This window comes from Barbatula barbatula, assembly GCF_947034865.1.
Source record: "Barbatula barbatula genome assembly, chromosome: 23".
In the NCBI taxonomy this organism is placed as follows: domain Eukaryota; kingdom Metazoa; phylum Chordata; class Actinopteri; order Cypriniformes; family Nemacheilidae; genus Barbatula; species Barbatula barbatula.
Window position 1 is genome coordinate 12,136,942 of NC_136786.1, and position 18,129 is coordinate 12,155,070.

General features: G+C 38.7%; 2 protein-coding genes across 5 annotated transcripts; one reads left to right on the forward strand and one right to left on the reverse strand.

Annotated features, from left to right (window-relative positions):
- Positions 1-347: 347 nt before the first annotated feature.
- On the reverse strand, positions 348-12,505 carry zfhx2 (zinc finger homeobox 2). Its single transcript, XM_079447424.1, has 5 exons — positions 12,305-12,505; positions 9,517-9,675; positions 9,113-9,173; positions 3,321-7,237; positions 348-2,818 (listed from the first exon to the last, which is right to left on the reverse strand). Exons 1-5 carry the CDS (start codon positions 12,308-12,310, stop codon positions 2,447-2,449), a joined length of 4,515 nt encoding a protein of 1,504 aa, XP_079303550.1. The 5' UTR covers positions 12,311-12,505; the 3' UTR covers positions 348-2,446.
- Positions 12,506-12,962: 457 nt separating this feature from the next.
- On the forward strand, positions 12,963-15,398 carry thtpa (thiamine triphosphatase). 4 transcript variants are annotated; one of them, XR_013786143.1, is made up of 5 exons: positions 12,963-13,083; positions 13,799-13,874; positions 14,018-14,557; positions 14,700-14,898; positions 14,994-15,398. XR_013786143.1 is itself a non-coding variant. In XM_079447431.1 (4 exons), exons 2-4 carry the CDS (start codon positions 13,805-13,807, stop codon positions 14,798-14,800), a joined length of 711 nt encoding a protein of 236 aa, XP_079303557.1. In that variant the 5' UTR covers positions 12,985-13,625; positions 13,799-13,804; the 3' UTR covers positions 14,801-15,065. The 4 variants fall into 4 exon arrangements, 2 of the variants coding, with proteins under 2 accessions (XP_079303557.1, XP_079303558.1); XR_013786144.1 differs by having other exon boundaries at positions 12,965-13,625; XM_079447431.1 differs by having other exon boundaries at positions 12,985-13,625; positions 14,700-15,065.
- Positions 15,399-18,129: the final 2,731 nt, after the last annotated feature.

Genomic DNA, 18,129 nt, shown 5'->3' on the forward strand with positions numbered 1-18,129 from the left:
ACAGTGATTAGACGAAATTATTGTCAATCACAGCTCACGGACCACCTTGAATGGCAGCGGCCTGGAACTACTACTAACTGCACAGTGGAGATCTGTAAAATCACACCAGGCCACCTAAATTGTGCGTATGTGTTTAAATAAAAAGCACTTTGTTATTTTTAGTTGCACGCCCATTACACAACACAAATCTTTTTTGACAAGATGCTGGACAGATGGTAAAATATAATGCTGCTCATGCCTTAGACTTGTATCAATCAGAAATGAGCTGTAAATCCAAATCAACAGTATATGCAAATTATTAATCAAAATTCAAGAGCGTATCTATAAAGTCAATGGAAGCATGAATTCATGAATTTAAGTTTATTTGTTTTCTGCATAAGAAAAAATGAGAACCAACACAAAATGAAGGTACAAATGAGGGAAAAACAAGCTTAATCAATATTCTAATTTTTCATAACAAGACTGCCACCATTATCATTCAATATTCATATCAACAACATCTCTAAATTTGAGATGCCATTAAAATCGTTATCAATAGTAATCAAAACAGTGATGAGTACTGAAAAAAATAGTAAGTACAGTTATATAACAAGTGATAATCAAGTGTCAATGGAAAAAGTGAAAAGATAATATAAAAAGCATTTCTCCATGTTCTACCTATATACTCTGAACAGTGCAACACTGTGAGATCCCACATCCTGCACCGCACTACAACCCAGTCCATGTTCTTTTAATGAGCTACAACTTGACACTAAAATGTAACAAAAGCAACTTGTATTTGCCGAGATATACTGAAAGAAACTTCAAGTGTTCCAAGTTGACTTGTCTAAAATGTAATTACATGTAGCTCATGCTTAAACCCTGGACTAGTTCAAAGTGTCAAGGCAAGGGAGTTCCGTTACGGTTTGCATTATGAACGCTTCCAATCCAATGCTTTTTGGTTTAATTAATGAGACAAAGCAAGAGAAAGAATAACTTTGGAATATCATTTTCTTTATATAGTTCATTAAAAAAAATCTTTTTTTAGTTTAGCATTTTGTTAAAGTATTAATAGTATCAATAACAGTAAAATACAAAATAAAAACCCAAAAAGAATTTTTCATGTCCGTCAAATCACACCTCCTGTTGCCCTGATGAATAGTTTACAGGTCCACTAAGGAACCTTTCCTTCTCTCCTGGCAGGTTTGGAAGAAAATACTTTCATCCAGCTCATTATGAGCATGCAGTTTGCAACACAAAATGCTTAAACATGAAAAAAATGACAACTCTCTCCCATACCTTAAATGATTTTGCTTTTACCATAAATAAATGAACTTTGTGTTTTTCTATTGACAATATGGAGTTATTTTCTAACAAATTTAAACGCAGAGGGTATAAAGTATTTAATTTCGTTGTTCCACAAATTCATATAAAATTGGGAAAGTACAGACTTTGGCTTCGTGCACAGCGGCTAGGTCTGATTCATTTTCGTCCATGTGCTATGCTAATCCTTTAAAATAACATGAAATGCTGATTAATACTTAATTTTAATTAGATGAAGAATTATAAATTCACCATACAACAACTTTTTTATGTGGAACAAGAAAACTTTAAAAACATGTTTGAGATTTTAAATGGGTCAAAGTGCTGTATAATGACCATCTGACATCTTTACCTCTCAACTAGAGTTCTGCTGATGAATATAGGATTGTCATGATGGTTTGGTTTAAAAAATAGCATCATATTGTTAACATCCTCGTTTTGTGTGTCTGAATTATGAGACTCTCCCAAAATCTTCATATTCCACAATTCTCAGCCATATTTGTCATCCTTATTATTTCAATACCGTTAACTGTTAGTACAGTCTAGACATTTCGTCCAACTTAACCTGAACGTTTAATGAAAAATTCTGTTTACAGAATAAATTGCTTTGAATTAACAGGATGACTTCAGCTCAGAAACGCCTCCTCTACACAAGCTTTAAAACAGGTTTAAGACCACCCTGGCCCAAGCAAAAACAGTACCAGAAAATTGACAACCTAGAGCACTTTGGTTGAGATTTTTGGTGCGTCATTACTGCAGAGTCTCCCAATCAAATAAAGTGTTTTGTGTAAATGCCAGTACATTATTACCCAACATTACAGGAGTTTAAACTGAGATGATGTTGTGAAAGACGGACCATAGTCACATAAGCATTAGCATGTCCATGATTATCATTTCAGTAGATATTTATAGTAAAATTATGCTGTGGCATAGGTCATTAAAAGGAGCCCTGTATGCAAAGACTCTACATAACAATGTCTTGCTGATATCCACGGAGAGAGCGAAGATGGCCAGAGCAATCTGGGCCCTCTTCAATCTTAGAGCCTTGAAAAACATTAGCTTAAAAGTCCAGCACCCATCTTCTGTCTACTGCAAGCCAACAAGTCTAGTGGGTCCGCAAACTGCACCAGCTTTAATTCATTCTTTAGCTGGAGTTTCTAGCTGGTGATGGGGAAGAAGACTGGATTGCAAGACCAGTAGACCCAGTACCGGATCCATTGCTGACCAACGATGCAAGCTGACCAAAGTTAGTGGTTTTCAAGGTGGCAAGATGCCGTGGCGAGAAGACGTGATCACGTGCTGCAGCCCTGGATTCAAATTCGACCCCGCAGGCCTCGCACTTGCCTCTCAAAGTCTCACGGCCTGTTGACTGGTTGACAGTATATGATGAAGGTTCCATAACTGTCAGTTGTACAGGTTTGGGCAGGATGGGACGGTTGGCTCGAAGGGCATTGTATTGTAGGTAGCTACTCGAGCTAACGTCTATCTTCTTAGAGGGGTCACTGGGATTAGGGGACTGTAAAGGAGGTAAAGCAAAAATAGAATGTAAATGTTTTTCTAACAGAAGAACTAAGAAAATGTTATCGACGTCAGTAAATCAAAGGGTACAAAGCCTAAATGTAAAAATATATTTTGAAGTGTGTTGGTAACCGTACAATGGTGGTACAGATTCACATCTATTATACAGAGACAAAACCAATGTGAATGGGTACTGCCATTTTTCAAAATATGTTCCTGTGTGTTCTGCAGAAGAAAGTCATACAGGTTTGAAATGACAAGTGGGTGAGTAAATTATGACAGAATGTTCATATCCCTTTCATCCAATTAAAACACAATGAAATTAAAAACTTGAAAATAAAACACTCAGAACTAAGTCCATTCATTCCATCTTATCTTGTCTATTATACGTAATACATTTGACTACTTTTAAAAAAAAATGCCATGACGGCAAATAAAATGGACACTTTGATAAAATATTAAAAGTTGAAACTAAGATTTGCAAAGAGATATGTTCTCACCATCTTTTCTTGTTGAAGCCTCCAGCGTTTCTCCTTGGCACGTGTGTTTTGGAACCAGATTTGCACAACCTTTAGTGGAAGCCCAAGCTCTGTCCCTACCGCTTCGCATTCCAGTGCATTAGGATGAGCGCACGTCTCATAACATGACTGGAGGATGGACAGCTGAAGACCATTCAGGTGAGTTCTGGGTCGCCTTGGGGTGAAGTTCTGCTGTATGTAACTTGTTTCTTTTTGGCTTGGAGCAGAAGGCGGTGTAACCACCACAGGGGATGGCATGGTGGTGATGGTGGGTGTAGGCCGCGGGGAGCTTAGGCCTAATTGTTCTCTTGTAAGAGTGTTTATCTTGAACGGACCTTTTTGGGACCAGTATTTGAGCCCATTATGTTTCTGAGATGCCAAGGATTTGTTAATTGGCGTAGTGGACGATTTTGGCACCGTGCGATTGGTAGACTTAACTTCTACTTGGTAATCAGGATCATCTTCATCTGTATGATCAGACTCCACCTTCCTTTTCTGAGCAGATCGAGATGTGGGAGTCCCACTGACCAAGAGAGGAACTGCAACTGGTTTGGCCACCGCCTTGGGAGCTATTTTTACCATCGTAACCGGGGTTGCTTCTGCTTTGATCTTGTGTGCTATTAAAGGACTGGCAGACACAACAGTGAAGGAAGGTATCTCATTTGGTCTACTTGGACCTTGAGTTGGAGGTTCCTTAACTTCCTCTTTCACTGTTTTTATAGGTAGATTTCCAGTTTGGGTTTTTCCAGAGGCCCAGCCAGTAGAGGGGCTTGGGTTTGGTTTAGGTGGGGATGAGAATATGGGTTTAGTGAGTGGCCAGGTGAACTTTATTAGTGGTTTCCCAACAGCCGCCAAAGTGCCATCGCTGATAAACCGAACTTCTCCCTTTCGTTCCCGGGCTCTCATATTTTGGAACCAGATCTGAACCACTTTCTTCGGAAGGTTAACCCACTCTGATATTTGTTCAAATTCATGTTTTCCCGGATTTGGATCTTTAAAATAACATCCGTAGAGAATATCTAGCTGATCGGCATGGATGATGGTCCTGGACCGTCTCATGTCCCTGAAGCGTCGTACTTTTTGCCTCTTTTGATCTTGCTCCTTTTCTTGCTCCTTCTCTTTTTCTCTTTCCATGAGTGTGCTAACTTTCTCTGCCGCCCTCATGTACACCGTGCTAGTCTTAGCCAAATTATTGCGATTAGTACTGTTATTGGAAGATGGGATTGCGATGGCAGAATCTGGCTTCACCTGAACAACAATAAGACCTCCATCTCCAGTGACACCAACATTTGCTGGTCTCAGACCCAGACCATCAAGCAAATGACTTTTCTGTACAGAGGGGTTGTTGGTTGTAGAAACAGGTGATATAGTAGAACTGTGGTTTTTCCCAATGCTTAGGTCCAAAGCAGCCTCACAATCATTACCATTAGATAGGTAGGAGCTGGTGGCAGATGCATTAAGGGCTTCAGAAAGTGCTGCTGAATGTCTGGTAACTACTCGAGTTTTTGAAAATGCTGTCACTTTACCCCGATCTCCCTCTGAAACACCAACCCCGATAACTGAGGAAGGAAGCGAGAGTACATACGGGCTGTATAACTGGGTAGAAAGTGGCGCCAATGAAAGGGACAGGGGCAGTGTTTGCAAGATCCCAGTTGGAACCCCCTGATGATCAACTGCGACTGAAAGAGGAGTTGGAGGGTCTGCTTGTTCCTCCAACTGAAGATCAAGATCAATGTCTTGTTTCTCCTGCTTAACCTCAACCTCTTTGTCAATCTCACTCTCTCTCTTTCTTCTCTTTGCACTTGTTTCATCATCATACTCATCCTCGGCATCCGAGAGAAAGACAGTGGTTGAGCGAAGAACCTTTCCACCACCACTGGATTTTTCACCCGTCATCTCTACCTGTAAAGGTTGTTTGACCGGGCTACCCGATTCTTCCTTAACGGAACTACATTGACTCTCTTCATCAGTCACGATAACAGAGGTGTAAAACTCTTCATTTTCAGAATCAGATGTCAACAGCAACTCTCTTGGGCTTGCCTTACCAATCCCGTCCCTGTGTCTTTCTGCACTATTTGATAAGTCTATCGCATGACTGCCTGAAGCTGATGGGCTATGTCCATCTTCACTCTCGTCGATCATTAAATTACCTTCTTCATCCTCCAGACTTCTGTCTCTCTCATCATCAAAGCTGTCTAATCTCTCTCTATCTTTGACATGCCAGGCATCTAAGAACCATCTGCGTACCTCCTCCCCCGTTAGACCCACCTCCCTGCCGAGGGCTTCGCAATCCTCCCGCTGTGGACTTGATGTGTCAGCATCATCTCGTGACTCTAGGAATGCCCACAGAACCTGAGACTGGAACTCAGTGAGCAAAGGACGTCCTGCAGACAAGAGGGGGTATGCTTTAGCCATCCTATGGCCTGAAGATCGTAAGGCAAGGTTAGTTTTACGAAAGGTGCAGTTAACAGGATCAGAACTGTTAACAGTATGCTTATGGCTGAGATCATGGCTTGGATCAGAAAGCACTGGAGGTCCAGAGGCTTCGTTTACTTTTGAGTTTAAATCTTCCTCTTCACTTCCCTTTTCACCTTTTGTCTTAACTTCCTTATCACTTTTTATTTGCGCTTTTTCGCACATTGTGCCGTCATCAACTATTTCTTGTTTGTTGTCACCATTATTACAGAACTCTGTTTTTACACCATCTTTTTTCCAGTCAACTTTAGATTTCAGTGACATCGGCAGATCACAAGGCTCAACTTTCATCTTGCTTGTTACTCTTAAGTCTGCACTGTTATTGGGCTCCTCTGAATTCTGTGGAGTAGTTGTTGTTGGGATGCCAAAAGCAGCCCACTGACTTTGTAAGCCGCTGAGTCTTTGGGCCAAAAGAGCCTGTTGTGCAGCACTCAGACCCAGCACTGGCACGGCCTGCTGCAAAAGCTGGTTTGGAGAGTCTGAATTCTGACCCTGGATTTGGGTTTGCAGCCCATTCAACACTAGGGGCATAAGCATCTGAGGCTGAGGTATAAGCTGCGGGGTCGCAGCCCCCGGTGTTGCAGATGCCCCAGTTGTAAAAAGAGAAGGAAGAATGGATTGTGGGACAGAATTTGGGCTGGAAGTCAAGAGAGTGAGAATAGCAGACATCGCTTGTGCAGAGGCCACAGGAGAAGAAAGTAATGAAGGCGCTAACTGAGGCTGCATCTGCTCTCCGTCTTTGGTCGTTACTGCTGATGTAGTCAGGTTTGCTTGGGTGACACAATTACTGGTGGAGGCGTTAACTAACTGTGCGGTGCTTCCAACGGTAGTCACAGCCAAGTTTGTGACCATGGTTCCATTTCCTGTGTTCGCAGTGGAACTTGGAGTAGCGTTCCCAGCACTCCTGCTGCGACTCTGGTGCAACACAGATTTTAAATGACTTTCCAGGGTGATGGCATGATTGTAAGAGACACGACAGACTGCACACTGGTATGGTTTGTTGGAGACATAAGGTCGAGCGAGGAATGGGGTGGAGTCATTTTCTTTCACTGTCCCTGTTCTCATTCTCTGAATATGGGTGGTTGAATTATAATGAACACTCAAAGCCGTTCTCGTGGGAAATGACTCCAAACATGCATTACACTTGAATGGACGGTTATCACCTTCAGAGGCAACGCTTTTTGTATTACTGCCACTGCTTACAGAAGCCTCTGGTGTTTTAGCAGATTGATCCACATTGTCCTGATCTGATTCCAGGCCCCCTGCATCATTATCCTGATTTTTTAACCCCTCCAGCTTTTCATCAAGCTCCTTGTCCTGAGAAGAACCATCATTGTCACCTGCATCTGTAGATTCACTCATATTTATGGCGGCCATTGAGGGGGACTTTGTGTTCTCTAAATACATCTGTGGTGATGTGAATTCTGATAAATTGATGGAAATAAAAATCATGTTAGTAAGCTTTTCGGTTAAAATGTAAGATGCAAGTACATCAAAATAAATATTTAGCTGCTAATATGATTTTTCAAATATATAAATGAAAAACACAATAATAAACGGCTATAAACTGAATAAAAAACTGATGTGCATCATCATGTTTCTCTACATCAATACTTCAAGTTTATGACTGTACATGTTCGGTCAACAACATTTTTCAAAATATCTTTTGTGTTCTGCAGAAGAAAGTCATGGAGGTTTGAAATGATAAAAGGGCAAGAAAAAGGTTAAATCATTTAGCATGCTATAGCAAAGCCTAAAAGGCTGGAGACATGGTGTCAGATTTATCCAATTTATATAACAAAGGGGTTGAAGATCTCTTGATGTACAACTTTATCAATTAAGCAGAGGTTGCTCTAGACTTTTTCATTGTCTGTCATCGTCTGTCTTTCGAACCGGCTAGCAAAAAATCTGTAAATCTATTTTTACCCGTCACTATGGTGCAAGGTGATATTACATGCCAATAAGTATGTTTATGACGTCATCACAATGTACATGCATTCTTTTAACTTACTGAATTTGAATACTCAATAAAGCTGAAGTCGTTTACATGTTTAATGTTTCTGTTGTCAGACAAAATACGACAAATGTTCATGTCCAGTCAGTTACAATGACAGGTTCTTGTATACGCTGTTTTGTAATAATTCATTTATTCACTTACAAGTTACTGATAGGTTATGAAAGGAGAAGAAGCAGGGATACTTTTTTCCACTCACTGAAAGTTAAGGTTTATCCAAAATGACAGATGCACGCTTTGCAGAATCAGATCCAGAAACAACACTACAAACTAAGTTAGAGATCGCTGTGTGGTTTTTGAAAAGTGCGAAAAGATTTTCAGTTCGTTTTGAAACTATGGAGAAACAAATTAGACGGTGGTGGGCCGTCATAGTGGTCTTGTTTATACACGCCCCTGGCTCCGCTGATCCCGCGTGGGTTTTCCTGAATGGACAAGGCATTTATTGTAATTAATGGGAAACGTACGCGTCCCAACGATCACGTTCTGATGAAAGGAAATTATTGGATGCTACCAACTCGACAAAATGGGGAATTACAAACTGCCATCATTGTATTCTGACAAAATGACAGACAGCCTTCCGATTTTTCGGTCACTGGTAAAATAATCTGTCAGAGAATTTTGGGTTAATACGACCTCTGCTGTAATGGGATAGTTCACCCAAAAATGAAATGTCTGTCATCAATTACACACCCTAAAATTGTCCCAAACCTGTATAAATGTATTTGTTCTGCTGAACACAAAGGAAGATATATGGAAGAATGTCATTAACCAAACAGATCTAATGCCCCGTTGACTCCAATAGAGTTTATTTCCCCTACTATGACAGTAAATGGGGAATGAGATCTGTTTCTTCCAAATATCTTCCTTTGTGTTCAGCAGAATAAATACATTTATACAGACTTGGAACAATCTGAAGGCGAGTAAATGATGACATAATTTTCATTTTTGGGTGAATTATCCCTTTAATAAAAATGCACATAGAATACGAGGGACTCTTTCCAACAATAATTTCAGTCAGTAGGAAAACTTAATATTTACGGGGGACAACAGTCTTTTTCTCAGTAAACCACAGGTGCTTCATTGCCATGGAAACTATTGAAGCAAGGTGGTTACCAACAGTTAATTGTCCCCAGTGGTGCATAACCTAAACTTAGTATCACATTGGACAATGTCAGATATATAACATTGGAACCTTGGATCTTAGTGGTGGGATACAATTTTGAACTACTTTGATAAAAATGCAAACAGTTAAAGGAATAACTTTTTTATGGATGATAAAACTTACCTGCATCATTAAGGGCTTTGGGTTCTTCATCTTCAGCAACGGAAGGGTGTTTGAGAGCAGCCTTGAGATTGTAAAGGGGTAACCAATTATTTTACTTTATAAACAAAACATTGTTGTGCAAACTCACAGTTTCAACAAATGTTACATCTTTGTAAATATCTTAGAGGCAATGCAACTTCACTTGCATAACAATTGTGTCATATTATTTCATATACTTTACAATTGTTTCATGCAGTTCTGTGTGTTTTATTGGAACTAACCAGAATTGTGCTGCAACAAACAGACAGTACATCACAAACATGAATTTTAAATATTGACAACCCACCAAAATCACAGTATAATTATATAAAATTTAATTTACCTAATTTTGAAAAAGTGGAATCCACCTTTGTAAATATACTCACAATGTCCAGTAACTTATCAAGGCAAGAAGGGAGGACGCTGTGTTTGTCTGTAAGATGAAATGAGAGATTTTCGCGGTCTGGTTGACTTTCTTGGCATAAAGGACATATCCACATTGACCCCCTGTTGCTGTCACCTCCCAGCGTTTCTCCTGTCTCCTCCTGAAACCAAAGTGGTATTATTATGCACAGTAATATTTTATCATCATCTATCAGTCATATGAGTAATAAATATAACATTTTTTACATTCAAACCATATATTTAGCATTTTAATTGCTAAATACATTTAAACTAAAATTATTTACAGTTTATAACAGACAGTATCCTTTTTTAACCAATTTTTGCAGTACAACTGTACAATTCACAGTTGATATCCAATAGTGATGTAAGAAAACACTCAGCTCACGATTTAATATACAATACTGGGTTCATATCACAATATTTTGAACACAATTTACAGTTAAAATTAAATTTAAATAAAACATTTTCAAACAAAAACGACGATTATCAATAACATTTTTGCTGCACACCTTATGGAACAAACTACATTCTAAGTTAACTGCAAATAAAACAACAAAAAAGTAAAATTAGGAGGAGTTAAAAGGCTTTACCAGAACTTCCTAAAGCAGTTGAGTACAATTAAGTGAAACTTGATGCATGTCACATGACACAACCAATAGTTAAATGCCAAAAATGGCCATGGCTCTATAATACATATTGTTGCATCCCAATATCAGATCATATATTTGATCATCCAATAACAAAAAATAAATAAATGATCCTATTAATCCAATTCACAGCTTTAAATAAACAACCCAAGACATTATCTGGATATAGCTTTTAACTTCACAACCTATTCATCTATTTAAATACGTTCTTAATAAAGTTTGACACCCAGACTAGTTATTTATATGGGCCACACAGTCTGTGCTACCTTAATATTGAGCTCCATGAAATGGACCAAATTTGATTCAGTGTTGCGGTTCTGTTCTTTCTGCTTTAAGGAGGAACCATCTAGACAAAACAAATCTAGACCACTGTTACCGTGCCCCGTTTATAATTTTCTGCTTTTAACTGCATCTAACAGTACTGAAGGCATCCCATGTTAATCAAAGATGATAACACCCAAAGGAACACCACAAGTATGCATTCATTTATCAATTCTGCAATATCTGGGCTATTTGCCGTCAGAGGAGGCCTGTATGTTGACCTTGACTGGTCTAAAAAAATATGCTGATGTGTGTAAAACAATAATGTGCTCTTTGTCAACATGTTGTTGGCCCTTGTGAATAAAATGACATGGGCTGTAAATAACAGATAATGGGTGCAAACCCCCTGGGAGATGCTCGTGCCAGTAATGTCTCTTTAAAACAATAACCCAAATAAATAAATAACAGATTCGTCGACAGCAGGATAAATTAAGCATCTTAATTTCAAACCAGACGACTTCGTTTTGCTTATGCATGCAAAATAATCATAGTCATACTGTTTTCGCAGTCCACTGTCAAGTAATGTAACGTTACACACATCAAATGCCAACAGTGCTTCAATGCCACGCCAATTAGCTTCCCTGCTAGACAGAAAACATGCCCTGAATTTCCAACACAAGTAATATTAACTTGTCCTGAAAGTCAAAGACAGACAAACCCACACACCGCGGGACGCCGTCGTTCAAATGCAAGCTAGTTCATCTTCGTATAGCCGCCTAAACTCTCGATTATTTCGTTAATTAATCCACATCCTAATTAGCAAGACCCGTGTGCAGTTATATCAATTGGAAACGGGTAGAGCTTTAGCCTGCCTCGCTAACGCGCACACTCATAAACACTACAGTCTAATCATGACAAATACCCCCATTAAAGTGCATATCACCGCAGTCTGTAGCCCTTATTACCCCCTGTTCCAACTTTGATCTGGGCAAAGAGGTTGATTTTCGCGATCCCTTACTTGATTGCCGACGTTAAAACAAAAGGACACTTTTTTCCCGATAAACATTCGTGGCACTTCACATGGCTAACCCAGCTAACAACACTCAACAAATTGGTCAACTAATTATGAATCGCGTATCAAGCCGTAAATCGCCGATAAACTTCTCAAAAACACGCATTTACAACTTCAAAGGATGTAATACACGCGAAAACAATCGTACCATTCGAGACGCCGCAGCCCAAGTCCGGTTTAATACACTAATTGAATTGTGTAAATAGGCTTTTAGCTCTCCGATGCAAAACCTCGGGCTTGATTAGTTTCTCGTCCCCCTGATTGTGGCCTGTTGGTCGGGCATTGAGACATTCGCCGCCCGCTGCACAGCGGAAATTGAGGCCTACATCGACTAAGCTATTTAATTAATGAATTTGGGTTGCTTCTTACAGATGTGTAAAAAAAAACAAGCCACCCACGGTCCCCTCTCGGCGCTCGACTTACCCGATAGCTCGCGTTTCCCAATACAACTTCGTCATTCACTATAAAATGTAGTTATTAAGTGTGTTTTAATAACTGCGGAACGCAGTAATTAACATGGATGAAGCGCATTGCTGCCTGAAAAGAGCGACGTGCAACACAACGAGCTGCGAGAGGGGGTGGTGGGGCCATAATGAGACCGAGGCAGAAAAGTTTGGAATTTAACACTCGAAATGCTACTAAATATACACATTAAAACGCCATGCGTCAAATTATCTATCGCGTTTGAAACGTGATTAGGTCCGCATCGCCCCCTCGATCGCAACTTCTTGACCAAATCAACGTCATCGTCGTTTAATTAACACTAAAGCAATTAGCTAATGCTTTTACCTGCATGGTTGGGACTCCAGCACACGCGTCCTCTCGCTCTTTAAAACTGAAAAGTTTTCTCTCTCTACCCGCTCCCTCCCTCGCGCTCTATCCCTCCCTCCTCTCTCTCTCTCGTTCACTCTTGCATTGCTCTCCGCTAGTAAACACACGACAGCTCCCCCAAAAGCCGACTGCTCACTCTCTCCAAGAATGTTCTTCCTCCCAGTAACGGTTTATTAAATGATTAAACACACCTAAAAGCATGTTGGAACAATGTTGTTCTGCAATTAATAAAATATGTTCAACGTTCAACTTTAAAAAGAGCCCACTTATTTAAACAATCGGAGCGAGACATGACCATTTTTATATAATTATTTAAATGACGAAAATGTATTTATTCGTTGTGCTCGAATGTGACATTTTGTTGCTCATTGCAAATAAAACAGGTACAAATATTTCAGATTTACTTTAAAAGTCTGCTCTAGTGTTCATTTTGTATTGTGTTAGTATCCACGTATGCAAATATACATAATAGCAAACCGACTTAGATATGGTAATAACAAAACTTGCAGAGTTGTTAAATAAATCGTGAGGCGGCCTTCATGTTTAGCCGAACTAATAAATAAATAAATGCTTAAATTACTTTGTTGCGTATGCAGTGCGCTTGTCGCTTGATGACGCGCAGAACTCAGGGTGTCCGTAAATATGCCTGAATGAAACGGACCCGCAGGACGTTCATGTTTGCGCCTTCTGTTTTTATTTTTATTTATCACTAATTGTAGTTTTTATTGTCTTTTAGGGTATGTCTATATTTCTATACTGACTGGACTTTTTACCACAGCCGTGATGTAAAAGCAATTACCACTAAATTAACAACGTATTATTAACCTGTTTGTCAGGTTCAGACGATATTTGATACAGGCGGTGTAATAGAACCTTTACGGGGTACCTGTCTAAACAGCACATTTGTTTATCAAGGATGCGTTTGAAAGCGCAGAAAATGCTGTCTAGCTAGTTAGGGCTGTTCGATTCTGGATTTTGGAGTCGATTCCGATTCTAATTCCTGGTTTGGGAATCGAAAGAATCGATGGATGCAGAATACTGTATGTCATGCCACAGCTCTAGACATCATCCATCGTTTATTCTGAAGTCTGTACTGTTTTAGACGAGAAACTAATGTGATTTAGTTGACCAATTACGTCAGCTAAGGGGCGGGGCTTGTGCTTATGAAGGCTCTTAAAGAGATTCCTTTAATTGAATCGATTCCGACCTTTGCAATCGACTCTCAATTCTAAACGCCTAGGAATCGATTCTTTTTGGAATCGATTCCCAGCCCTAATAGGTAGGTGTTTCGGTTTATTCAGTCACAGCTAGGCGTATTCCGCTGTTATTGATGTATAACTATGCAGTAGGGTGTTTATACATTAACCAAGTTGTCCAATAGAGTGTGAAGAAACTTTAGTTGGTTAATAGGAGGACGTTCAACTGTCTTGTTCTGGTTTTGTTATTAAATAGGCCAAAATGACTGTAGAGGTGGAGAGAAAATTTGTATGCGATGCAGACGTTATGGGGAGACTAATGGATATTGGAGGTGTGTTCAAAACTTTTAACTCCTTAATACATAAAAGTGAATACATGGGAAATAGCCTTCAATTGTGTCAACTGGTAATCCATTTGTTTTATTTTCTTTGTTTGATGACATTATTCATGTTTCTTTTTTATGTCTCTACCCAGCTAAATCCATTGGTCAACGACAGTTTCAAGACCAGTATTTTGACTCTCCTGACTTCATCTTGACGCTGAAAGATTTCTGGCTGAGATCTCGAGAGGGATTGTGGGAGCTGAAATGCCCTGCGGTTTTAGGGAGTAAACCAATGAATGAAACTGAGACCTTGTGCACACGATACAAGGAGATAACCAGTTTCCCTCTGGTTCAGTCAGAGGTCAGGAGGATAATAAAAGAACACACTGCAGAGGGGAGTGAATCAAATTCCTCACAAAGGGAACAAATTGACAAAGTTAGAGAAAACGAGAACACCGACAGCTGCCCAGCAGATGCCAAAAAGTGGCTGACTGACCTGAATCTGGTCTGTTTTGCCGAGTTCAAGACAGAGCGTTGTTCCTACATATTGGAGAGGGAAGAAGGAGCGGTGCGGGTGGATCTGGATAAGGCTGATTTTGACCATTGTGTGGGGGAGATTGAGGTACTGGTGCCTGAAGGAGGTGACATTAACGAAGCTCTGCAAAGAATTACAAAGATTGCTGCAGAACTAGGTGAGCTGGTGTGTGGACATTGTCATGTGTACACAGTGTAGCCTATATATTATGTTTCTAAAAAATAAAAGATTGATTGGACGACAAATGATTTAAGAAATAATCATTTTAACACATGTGCTTCTTTTGTCTTTCTCTGAAGGTTTAAGCTGTGAGAAGAAAGTACAGGGGAAAATGTATGTCTACCTACAACGATATCGACCTGACCATTATACAAAACTTCTAAGTGCTCATATTTTATGAGAAAATCATAAAAAGTATATAATTTTAATTCCTACTTAAAATATAAGGGATAGAATGACAACATACATCATGTAGAATTGTAATTCTTTTTAGACTATGTACAGATACATGAACAGAATCCGAGGATTAAAATGTTATCCATTTAAATGGATGACTGACAACATACATCATTTATAATTGTAATTCTTTTTAGACTATGTACAGATACATGAACAGAAACCGTGGATTAAAATGTTATCCATTTAAACCTATTAAATATGTCTATAAAAAGTCTTAGTCGTTTATTTTTGACAGAACCTTTTCTTTAAAACTTCCAGTGCTTGTTATGTGTCACAGCATTTATCATTATATTGTTGAATTCTACGATACTACATATTGCAAATTTTATACACACGTTTATTTATATTAATTTCTAATTTAAAACTTCTGTGACCTAAATTCATTTGTATATGGTTTTAAAATACAACGTGCGGTCAGTAGAGGACGCTGTTATCACACTTATAATCTGTTCCTCAGCTGCCAATACTGTGCACAGTGTTTCGTTGAAAATGATTTACAGTTCATTAAAATACTACAAAGCCGCTGGGTTATGCATATTAAACAAAATCAGAACTTTTCCAACTAATTCTTATTGATTAACAATGGCTTAAGGCATGCAATGCTAAAAGTGAGCAATCATGAAAATATATCACATATCAAATTAAATAATTAGTTGAGACACAAAATCCTCTCAAAAAAACAATACATTCATTTTTGTTTAGGAAATATAATCATTTTGCCCTCGAATTATATTGTTCTATAAATTAAATTAAATGTTAAAAAATTATTTAAGCACAAGTCTTTAAATCTGAATGTTATGATAGTGTAAAAGTGGGTAAAACCATCGGACCTGTGAAGTACTATTATTAGTAATTTTCCTATACAGAAGAGAACACAATCTGTAGTCCACACTAAATGGGAGTTAAATAACATGACCAGCTCGTGAGAAAGCTACAATAAAGAAGAAATAATGTGGTAGAGGGATGCAAGAGGTTTGTGTTTCATTCAGAGACTTTAGCCTGAGAGCAGAAGGAAGACTTTTATGAGGGAAATATTAGGAGAGGTGAAATTTGAGGCTTGGGAGCTCAGAACTGATTTTAAGGTGCAAGTATCTCTAGATTTCCCAATGCAAGGACTTTACAAACATATTTTTGTTTAAGGAAAATGTTTCTCTAGATAATTGCTCATTCCCACTTCCTGCTGATATTTGCATGTGTGTTGTAATAAACCATTGTGCAGAGTCTGAAGAGACAGGCCACAATTAAAGTGGTGTTTAATGATGGTATTGGAAAAGGGTGAGGGGGGGGGGACTTTTCACATCCAAACAACTGGATGCCTTATAATTGTTGCTAATAAAAACTGTTAGATGTAAGATGTTAGCTAACACATGCATCTAAATTACATTTTTATATGTTCAGTCTCAAAAACCCTCCTCATCCATTGTCTCCTCTCTCTCTCTCTCTCTCTTTCGGTCTTCAAACAATCAGTGACCTTCCTGTCATCTTTAGAACACTTACACAGGTGATCAAATGAAGCCACTTGGTGTTGTTGCTTTGAAAGTTCTCACATTTGACTCTCACAGCAGCTGTGTTACACTATTTTGGTTTGGCTTTGGCAGTGTCTGTGTCTCTGCGTCACAACCCCTCTTTAAACACATACATACATACACACATCAAACACCATCTCCAGTGACTAATAAACCCTGCTAAACATTCCTCTGCACTGTGTATTTGGATTAAACCATAATATAAAAAAAGTGTGATAAAGAGGCTTTATGGAGATAAACAGAAGTTTCTTTTTTCCAGGTCATAGATTTCCATTTAATCTGTTCACAGATCCCAAACTGTTCCAGATCCTGTCCACATGGGTTAAAAAATGGTCGTGGCATTGAGAAGTCACTCATTGTTCAATAGTTTTTTTACTGTCACAGAAATAGCTCATGCATTTGATGATGTAGCCTAATAAATCAAGTTCATATAATGTGTGTTTAAGCTCAGTTGTTTGCTAATACTATTAATATTTGTTATTATTATTATGCATCAATATTAAACCAAAGGTTAGGCCATTAGTAATTTCTTTAAATAAATCATCTCATCCACTAAGCATCCGCTCCTCACCGCAAGCGAATGTGTATTCATTACTTTTATACGTTCATAAAAGTCTATAAAACAATATTTTCTCATAAGCATTTACAAAAGTGTCAGCGATGTAACATGACAACCTGTTTGTTCTTAACTGGTTTGTTGTGTTTGCCATGCCGCATACAATGTGGATTTTTGTTTCTAATGCGTCGCATCGCGCCGGTCGCATAGACACGGTGTCTGGAACAAATTGCTGGGCCTATTTAGCTTTTTTTGGTGATATTTACTAAAATGTACTTTTTATATTAACAAACCAAACTATTTGTTTTATTTTAAATACATATTTGTTGTATAGCTTTCCTGTAGCTCAGTGGTAAGAGCATTGCGTTAACAACGCAAGGTTCTGGGTTGGATCCCAGGGGATTGCAGATACCTATGTAAAATGTATAGGATAATGCTATGTAAGTTGCTTTGGATAAAACTGTCTGCCAAATGCCTAAATGCAAATGTATTTGTATGAAAAATTGTTTAGGTTCTGTGCTGTCTTACTAGGCCTACTTGATGTCTAATGTCAAATTTAGGCCTGAAGTGAAACCATTGGCAGCCACTGAACAGAACAAGCCCCGCCTTTACAAAGTAAACATGATAATGTGGCAGTCTGGAAATTAATAAACCAGAATTCCTTTGGTCTTTTATGATTTTGCAAACTATGCAGAAGATAAACTTATAACATTGTTCATTGAAACAAAAAAATGTAGATACTTATTTTACATTCTGACGGTTATTTGTATGAGGAAAGCAGAAACTAAGTTTGTTTAAACTTCCAGTACATTTGGCATGTAAAATGACTGAGACTAGTTCTAGTGCTTACAAGTAGGGAACAAGAGCATATGAAAACACATGCATGCATAGATGTTTGTTATTAAAACCATGAAATAAGATTGTCTAAGTGTTCTAATGATGCTGATGATACAAAGTTAAACAGGGAAAGATGCCTTTACTGATGTCTTATCAACTCTGTTTTAAGAAAACACAGCCGGTCATATCCATTCGCTGCTTACCAACCTTAATTTAATCTCAGCAAGACGGTACATTCGGTTTTTAGAAAGTGGCTGAGCTTTGGCCTCTGAAGACGTTTAAGATTACACATGTGAAACTGAGTCTTTAGCACGGCTTGATGGTCACGCCATGCCTACCTACTTTTAGCCA

What these genes read in the sequence shown, in the direction of transcription:
- thtpa (XM_079447431.1), top strand. Translation starts at nt 13,805, where the DNA reads ATGACTGTAGAGGTGGAGAGAAAATTTGTATGCGATGCAGACGTTATG. An exon ending in GAGACTAATGGATATTGGAG is followed by an intron (nt 13,875 to 14,017) that starts GTGTGTTCAAAA and finishes GTCTCTACCCAG; the next exon opens with CTAAATCCATTGGTCAACGA. An exon ending in AAAGATTGCTGCAGAACTAG is followed by an intron (nt 14,558 to 14,699) that starts GTGAGCTGGTGT and finishes CTTTCTCTGAAG; the next exon opens with GTTTAAGCTGTGAGAAGAAA.
- zfhx2 (XM_079447424.1), bottom strand. An exon ending in TTGATAAGTTACTGGACATT is followed by an intron (nt 9,174 to 9,516) that starts GTGAGTATATTT and finishes TACAATCTCAAG; the next exon opens with GCTGCTCTCAAACACCCTTC. An exon ending in GGCTTCAACAAGAAAAGATG is followed by an intron (nt 2,819 to 3,320) that starts GTGAGAACATAT and finishes CCTCCTTTACAG; the next exon opens with TCCCCTAATCCCAGTGACCC.